General features: G+C 36.1%; 1 protein-coding gene and 1 long non-coding RNA gene across 2 annotated transcripts; both read right to left on the bottom strand.

Annotated features, from left to right (window-relative positions):
• Positions 1-374: 374 nt before the first annotated feature.
• Positions 375-2227, bottom strand: LOC143715537 (uncharacterized). The gene is made up of 3 exons (XR_013195803.1): positions 1978-2227; positions 1806-1896; positions 375-1524 (listed from the first exon to the last, which is right to left on the bottom strand). It is a non-coding gene; the product is annotated as an uncharacterized LOC143715537 (long non-coding RNA).
• A 1399-nt stretch (positions 2228-3626) lies between these two features.
• LOC143715536 (uncharacterized) lies at positions 3627-6356 on the bottom strand. Its single transcript, XM_077207340.1, has 5 exons — positions 6285-6356; positions 5442-5608; positions 4615-4679; positions 4314-4408; positions 3627-3910 (listed from the first exon to the last, which is right to left on the bottom strand). Exons 1-5 carry the CDS (start codon positions 6295-6297, stop codon positions 3792-3794), a joined length of 459 nt encoding a protein of 152 aa, XP_077063455.1. The 5' UTR covers positions 6298-6356; the 3' UTR covers positions 3627-3791.
• Positions 6357-9195: the final 2839 nt, after the last annotated feature.

Here is a 9195-nt window from a genome sequence, read left to right as displayed (position 1 = left end):
ATTGAAAATAAGCTTCTTTGGCCACCATATCCACCCAAAGACACAGCCAAGATACGGGCTGCGGTGAAAAAATATGAGCTACCTACTGAGGAATGGTTGTCCTATGAACCTGTTAGACACCTTGCAAGTCGGGGTAAGTGTATAAATTATTGAGTTGGAATTTGAATTATTGTGGACTTTGTTATTACACTCACAACATATAACTTGCAGCCACATATGAAGAAGCTGAGAAGGGTTTGAAAAGATATCTTAAGATAACTGCGACACAAGTGACATTCGTTCTGAATTAGAAACTGAGAAGTTTGAAAAAAGAAAATCCAGGTAACAAAATTAATGATTAGCAAGGGAAAAGAATAATCATAAAATGAAATTCCTAGATGTATCTGAAGTTTTATTTCTCTATTAGACCCAATCCCATTTACAACACAAAATCTGATACAGAAGAGGAAGTTAAAAAAAGAAAGCTCCTAGCTCCTAGAATTCTATTTCCAGGTATAACAGTGATGTTATGTTACCAAGACTGAGAGGCACAGTATATGCAATTGTTCCATTTAGGTGGACGTCCCAAAATGTAATTTTGCTAATGTGTAAAATCTGTTTCACTGCAGTCTCCAATAAAATGCAGGCTCCTGTTCAATCAGCTTCCAGAGTCCAGACCTTTGTCTAGCCCTCTATTCAAATTCTGCATAACCATCCCTCTGAGTCCTCTCACCAGATGTGCAGCAGTTCTCCATACTTGACTGAGTACTCATCAGCCCTGCAAGAAATATGTATTGTGATTGAACAGTCATGTAAACAACATGAATCAGATTTCAAAAATAAAACAATAAAATGTGTATACCAAAAGAAATAATAATTCTCAGTGTCGTCTTTGGTTTTCGTGTCTTATTCTCTTTGAGTTGTATTCCCTTTTTTTCTTTTACAATTTAATATTATTTACTTTATCTATGTTCAGATATGGATTATAGCGCAGTTCTTATTTGATTTCGCCTTAATTTGGAAAGCTCCTAAGATTTACTAATCTTTAATTTAGTTTAGGGTTTCATTCTATTTAGTTTTAGTGTTAAACCTTCTATACTGTTTTGACAGACCAAATAATTTCTCAAACAAAAGGTACAATATCATGTAACCACAATTCAATTTCAATTTAAACTTAGATCACATGAAATAATTAAAACAGAAGAAAAAAAAAATTCCAAATTTCACATCTGAGTCACATTCAATAATATTCAATGAACAATACTCTTATTAGAACTCCTTTTATGAATTGTCTTCTGAATATCATCCAGAAAAGTCCTTTAATAAAGTCCAGTGGGTGAGTGAAATCAGTTCAATCCTACCAGTTCAAAGTCGAAAAGAACGCCTTCCCACTTGCAAAAGGGTGATGTCTATAGTGCAACGAAAAGGTCCTGGTATACAGCCAAAAGGTCTCTTCCCAGGCTCAGATATCAGCATTCAATGGTATGGGTGGCTCGCCATCTCAAATCCATGAGAAAAATTTCCAACTCAAGCAATAAACCTGACCTGTTTTACCAAAACAGTGTAATTGACATTCAATAATATTTCTTAATAACTTTTTAATCTTTAAACCTCTATCTCAACTTTTATGACAACATGTATTACCTTGACATTTTGAGAAGGTGAAAATTAATATTCATCCATGGTTAAGCAGAATATATCACTTTACATTTCAAATAAATCACATTAACATTCAGAAAATATGTAAACGATCTTTACAGCATACATAATATGCATAGTAACATAAAATACATCTTTCAAAGAAAAGAGAATACAAATAAACTCACCAAATCCCGAGTTTCACAGTTTGTTAAACACTTCAGATTCCGAGAAGCTTCGTCTAATCGTCTAACCGCAATTAAATCATCAATCATGACTCTAAAACGATTTATCATCATTAACCATTAAGTATTATAAGGTTGCTTATAATAAATTTAAATGATTTTCAACAATATAAACCTTTTAAATCCCGTCTGCATCAGTTTCATCTCGTGTTCAGCGCGTCTGTTTTTTTTTAATTTTTTTAATTTAATTTTTTTATTGAATACAAAAAAATACATACAACCAAGGCAAATGCATTCTTTCTACAGTGTGTAAGAATATCGCATGAAAGGCTCAACACAATATAGCAAAAATAAATACAAACTTGGAAATCATATCTTTCATTAACTTAGTGTTCAGCGCGTCTGTCACACTTCCGCGAATCATCAGCTTACGTCATACACAACGTGCGCACGTGTAATACGTCACATGTTCTGTGCTCAATTATCATACTTATTATTTTTATTTATGAATAGTCAATTCACAATGTTTATTAATAGATTGTAATATAAAATATAATTTGGTTGCTAATGTACGAGTCTGTTTACTAGCAATAGTTTTTCTTGTTGCAGATGCAAGGGATTCTGCAAGACAGTTAATGAAAGGCAAGTGCAGATAAGTTTTCCCATTTTCCTTATATAGTATACATGTTAAATATGTTTTGACCTGTAATGTCTTTTATTCTCCACAAGATGTTGCTTTACAAAAGTTGATCGGAACTGTAACTGAACTTCTAAAAGAAGTCGAGGAACTGCGTGAGGAATGTCAGGAATTCTTCAGACAGTCCTTGTCCTCAAAGAAACCACTGCAACCATTGCCTGTCTCAGTCCCTCTGCACAATAGAGATGAGCTTGAGAGTGCAGAGGAGATATTAGCATCCAGTGAAGCAAGGACAATAATGGTTCGTGAGATTTTCAATCTATGAAGACCATTCCCAGCCGGCATTTCAACGTTGATTCACCGGTGAATCAACGTCAGGGACCAAGGTTGAATCAACGTTGGATTATGATTCGATTTTGCAAAACGATTCACCGTTGATTTCGTGACATTGTTTCACCGTCTTGCAGCGACGTCGAGGTTGAAAAATGATTTTGCAAAATGAAACAACGTTGAAAATGCAACCTTATATCTTATTTTTTAACATTGAATAAACTATAGATTGAGTTTCCTTTTCACTGTACTCTCTGAAGACATGACATTTGTACAGAAAATCAAAGGAACTGTAATTATGTAACTTGCTATGCATAATTTGCAATACTACCCTGTGGCATCTGGGAAAACATTTGGTTCAAACTGTGTACAGATCGGTAGTTCAGGGGTGAGATGTTACACATTGTATAGGGGGAAAAAATGTTGGCACTATGCCAGATTTTAAAATAAAAAACCATTTTGTTAGAATACATATATTTATATATGCTTTTTTATTTGTCTTGTTCAACAGCAAAACTATAATGAAATAAATTGAATTCATCAATTAAAAGCATCATTAAACATCAAAAATTTGGTCTTTAAAAAGGTTCTTACAGCACTACAAGCCAGAATAATAATACATATAATGTCATTGAGTTCAACAGGTCTTTAAAAACGGTCTTACAGTACAAGCCAGAATAATAATAATAAATATATAATTTCAAGTAACATCAACAGATCTTTAAAAAAGGCATTACAGTACAAGCCAGAATAATAATAAACTAGAGTAATATTGTTCAACAGCAAAACTATAATGAAACTATAATTTTAGAAGCCTCATTAAACCCATTATCATTCAAACTTTTTTTTATGTGGGTTTCAAGTAAGTTCTTATAAAACTACATGCCAGAATTATCATCAAGTAACATCTTTCAACATCAGTAAATCACTAATGAACCAAAAACATTTTATTCATTCTTGAATTATATATTGATCTAGAAACAATAATTAAACTTTTTTTTTTTTTTAAGTGAATTGAGTCTTCATGGAAGAGTCGTCTTACGGCCACCACCACCCATCCTCTCTGGTGCATATTTTAAGTATTTTGACATCGTCTCCAATATTTGTGTACATGTTGTGTTGTATGCACTGATGACAGCGTCTAAAGAGAAAAATAAAGACAGTTTAGATCAACATAACTGCTGTATATTTCAGCCCATGAAACATCCTGTGTTTTACTTTTTCACAAAGATAGAATAGAATCACATGTAGGTGCATGTTAAGAAATATTTGCAAACATTCTTGATGCGTGAAGCCAGAAAACCACTTTGTTGGTGCTAACTTTTGACTATTGGAAGTAAAAGAGGCACAAACAATTAAAAGACTGCCATTAACTTGTTAAATGATCGATAAGAATTACAATTTGTAACTACTGTAACTAATTTAATTTAATTACATTTGGATAAGCACAACCAAAATGATCACAAAAAACCCAAAACAATCAAACACAAATGTCCCACAAATGAGTTGTTCTGCACCCGTTTTCTTTTTCTTTTTTTACTTACCACAGATGATCTGACATAGCAGAGACTGAGAAAATGGCAGCTTCCCACGTTTCCCCTTTAAATTCATCTGTGCCATCAAGGCATTTGAGAGAGTTCTAAAAAACAAACATGCATGTAAATATATATTAAGTACTCATTTATAAAAGGTATCTTTTCCATGTTAAATACATGACAATACATTTGCAACGTCTTTTGCATAGAGCAGAGACATTGCAACGACAGCAAGAAACTAGAGCTTAATGTGTGGCGTAATTATTTATTTTAAATAAATGCAGCAATGTGTGGCATAAATGGTACTTACGCAGACATTGATTTTTTCACCATGTCTACCTCATCAACACCTCCCAGTCTTTTCAAATATGCTTGCTGTAAAGGAGTAAAACAGAACAACAAAAATTACTTGTCTGTAAGATGAACTTGACAATAGAAATCTGACTAAATAAAAGGGTCTACCCCTTCACCCTGGGTTAGCATAATTTCTAACTGGGGTGTAAATTGGACAGTTCATCACGATACGATATCGATTCTCTCAGCCAGCAATACGATATCTGTCGATACCTCAACAAATTCTGATACAATTCAGGGATATATTGATAGATTTATCGATATTTAGATATTATGTGCCAAGTTTACACTCACAAATGCAACAAAAAAATATATAACATGTCTTTTTGTTTGTGCATTTGAAGTAATATCAAACTGCAGCTGGGTTGTTTTTATTAAGTAATAAGAATCCAAAAACATACAGGTAACTTACCAAATAAAAAGTTAATTGAAAGTATGTTTTATATTTGTTTTACCAAAAGCTAAACTGAGTTTCAGGGTTAAACAAAACCAAGTAATTGCTATGATACATAAAAAAAAAAAAAACACTTGGTTAATCTCCTCAGCTGACATAGACGCCTGTCAAACTTTGTTGTTGTGATCACATCCAGCGAGCTTTTCCCTCACCACTGTAACATGCTGCTTTAGCAAGCCTCTGTGAAAAAGTTTCAGCTTTTATTTTCCTTTTACGTAAAAATAATAATTTAATTAATTATAGAACACATAGAATTATCAATTAACATTTGGGAATAGTCACTTTGAGGCTAGAACTGTGATTGATTGCGTATTTCATCTGAAACTTACCAAGGCTGCTCTTTCCATTTTGTCTTCTAAACGACTCTCCAGTTCTTGGAATTCGATCTTACTGTTTGCTTGCTTCAGATTAAATGTAGTCCCACCAGAGGTTCCAATAGCAATTTTTATTGAATCTCTTATGTCAATAAGCATTTGAAGCACTTTCTTCTGGAATTCTAGGATTTAGGGAAGTGAGAACATGAGTTAATAGGGTTGGGCAATAACCTCTATAGGTACTATGTGGTTTACAGCAGTTAACATAACTTCAATACCCATTACAGATCATGTGTCCAAGCTTATTCTTCATAGTCTGACAAATTATTAACTTAAAAAATAAATTATACTGCCCAGCACTAATACAAATCACTATGAAAAGTCAGTAAAATTAAAAGTGACTACTTACTTTCCTCTGATAGAGGAAAGTTTGATGCCTTCAATTTTGGAGTTGAGGTCTGTTGGCACACTTCAGAGAAAGCAGGTTCTGATCTTTCCCTGTCCTCATTGTTGTATGGAACACAATATCTTTTTCCCTCACTTGACAGTTCTGCACTCATGGACCTTACTCTCTTCTTGTTGGATTTAAGTGGTGGGTGACTACTCGGATGCTGGCTCAAGCTTCTCTGTAAACCTCTTATTCTCTGGCTGTCACTTTTGAGGGGGACATCAATATACCAACAAATGTTAAATAGGTTGTGGTCTTAGTGTTAAAATGAAATTAAAGTTTAGACACTGTCTAACAAAACAATACTTAACACCAAAGATAGTTTATTCTTCTACTTATCTATTATGGTATAAATCCATAATTATAAATTCAGGTAGGTCGTCAATGGTATTTTTTAGTGAGAGGCTCACCTCTTACTGCCATTTCGGCATTTGTCACGGGAGGCTGATTTAGAGGGTCTCCTTTTGCTGTGTGACTGGGTGTCTATGGATCTATCTGACAGACTCCAGTTGCTGTGTGACTCTGAAGAAATACTTCTCAAGCTGTGCGAGAGGGATTTACTTGGGCCTCTTCTGTGGCCGTGTGAGAGGGACTCACTGGACTGATCTCTCCTGTGATTCTGTGAGAGGGACTCTATGGGGCTTCTGTGGCCGTGTGAGAGGGACTCACTGGACCGATCTCTCCTGTGATTCCGTGAGAGGGATTTACTTGGGCCTCTTCTCTGGTCGTGTGAGAGGGACTCACTGGACTGATCTCTCCTGTGATTCCGCGAGAGGGATTTACTTGGGCCTCTTCTCTGGTCGTGTGAGAGGGACTCACTGGACTGATCTCTCCTGTGATTCCGCGAGAGGGATTTACTTGGGCCTCTTCTCTGGTCGTGTGAGAGGGACTCACTGGACTGATCTCTCCTGTGATTCCGCGAGAGGGATTTACTTGGGCCTCTTCTCTGGTCGTGTGAGAGGGACTCACTGGACTGATCTCTCCTGTGATTCTGTGAGAGGGATTTACTTGGGCCTCTTCTCTGGTCGTGTGAGAGGGACTCACTGGACTGATCTCTCCTGTGATTCTGTGGAAAACTTCATCCATATATCGTCAGGCTCTTTGCAGGTTTTCATGGCTTTTTTCACTCCTTGATCAGGCCAAAACACACAACCATTTTTAACCCAACATGATGGTATGACTCCCTCCATCTCTCCATTGCATTCTCTCCATACAGCTTTGGCCCACATTGTTCTTGTCTTCCACTATACATAAACAAACATAAAAACAATAACAGTTTAAAAGCTATGACATCTTGTGACAATTGTGCAGATGGTTAAACGGAAAAGGATACTGGTGAAATGTTATTGCCATAACATTTAGTACAAAACATATAGTACAAAACATTAGTAGGATTGGGGTTACCTATTACAAATACTAAATTTGTCCAGTTTTGAAAACATGGATTTTAAGTTAGTCTCCACTCCAGAAACCACTTGTCTTCAGATTTCCTCCCCTCTTATTTTGTAAAAACCTTATCAATTATGCGAGCACCATTTTATACCTGTCTTAAGCACAGACCACTTGTGATCTGATCTTAAAAATGAATCACAATACCAGGTGTAAACGGTGTCAATATTTTTACAGGTGTACACACATTTAAAGTATGAACACATTCACAGTGAGATATCTGTGTTTGAAATTTGCTTTTTTGTTATAATACAACAAAAAATGAGTGACATCCCTTGAAACAGAACATTTGTGTGAAAAAAATTACCATGTCTTTAACACCTCTTGCACACACTTGGACAGTTCTTAATGCTTTTCACTGCCATGAAGCATTGGTATCAGAACAAATCCATTTCCATATGGAAGACAGACAGCTTTCTTTCTCAGGTCTTTCAGTTCAATGAGCTTTCGTTTTCCAGGTCTTCTTTTATCCCTTAGAAGCGCAATGTTTATAAGTTTGGAGTTGCATGGAGTGTCAAAGAAAACTGTCTAAATGGTCAAGGTTGTACACCTCACACACACACACTTTATCCATTGTCTTTTCCTTTACAAAGGCAAAACCATCTCCAACAAGAAAACAGGAGTCCTTCTTTTTGGTGGACACAAATGTCCGGTGGAGTGCTGGTGTAATGCATACTTTGGCATTATCCATTTCAGTTATCCTCTTGTAAAGTTGTGTAATGGGTTTTTTTGCATTCCTGACACTTTTCTTCAGCTTTTGCAGATGGTTCTCGAATGAAAAAGCACTTATCTCATTTAGTGAAGTTCCAAAATTCCTAACATCTTCTGCTAAGTGGGTAAGAGAGTGAACATTGTATGAAGGAAAGATGGGACTGTATAGCTTAGTAGATGCTTTATAAAAATACATCAGTACTTCTTCAGCATAGGCAGTATATGCACTCCTAGTGTAGTCATCAGAGTCCAACAGTATGGACATGGCAACAGTCAGTGTCAGGAAGTGGTGGTAGAAGCTCTCAGGCAGCACTGCACGAAGAGCAACAGGTCCAGTGTACAGTAAGAACTGTCGGAATTCAGTTGCTTTCCATCTGTCCAGAAGAGCAAGAGACCGCGGCTGTCTGGCAAATTCCCTTGGCAATGTTCCATTGAGGGACTCAAGTTTGGATGAAATTTCACCAATTTGTCTCTGAGAAAGTTTACACTCTCTTGGACCCTGTCTGAGGAAATTCAGTAAGCGTCTAACCACCCCTAGGCAGACAAGATGCATGTAGTCTAAGACAAATGACTGTATGCATGGAAAGCCTACATCTACGAGGGGTGAGTGTCCACTTTGGTGAGAAGAGTAGGACTGCCTGTTGAATTCCTCTTCTGTTCTTGATGAAACATTCTCTTGTGATTGGTGATTAAACACAACCCTGTGGTTCACATATTGTCCTTTAATAGTGCATCGCTCGCAACTATTGTATCCAGTGTGTCCCTTTATGCATTTTAAGAAGGCTCTTGCTGGAGCATCACAAATGAAAGCATTAACTTTCACATTTAAGGTTTCATCTTTGAAAGCAATTCCATCTTGTTGGAGCCTAGTAAGCTCTTCAAGAAATTCTGACATGAAATCACTCACAGAATTGGGTTTTTCATTGCCACAAAATACAGCTACAATAAAAGGCTGAAACCTTTTGACACTGCAAAGGATTGGCCAAATCTGGACATTTGATGACTTGAACAATGGCAAACCGTCTATGTTAAAATTCAGGAGTACATGATTTTCTCTGGAGAAGTCATCAGGGTATTGTGAACATATTTTCAAAATTTCTGACTCAAGACCAAAATACAGATATTGTCCACCACATAATTCCCGTTCTTCTACTTGGCGAG

This window comes from Siphateles boraxobius, unplaced genomic scaffold, assembly GCF_051911475.1.
Source record: "Siphateles boraxobius isolate OS27281-9 unplaced genomic scaffold, OSU_SipBor_1 6, whole genome shotgun sequence".
In the NCBI taxonomy this organism is placed as follows: domain Eukaryota; kingdom Metazoa; phylum Chordata; class Actinopteri; order Cypriniformes; family Leuciscidae; genus Siphateles; species Siphateles boraxobius.
This window is presented reverse-complemented; position numbering and strand designations above follow the sequence as displayed.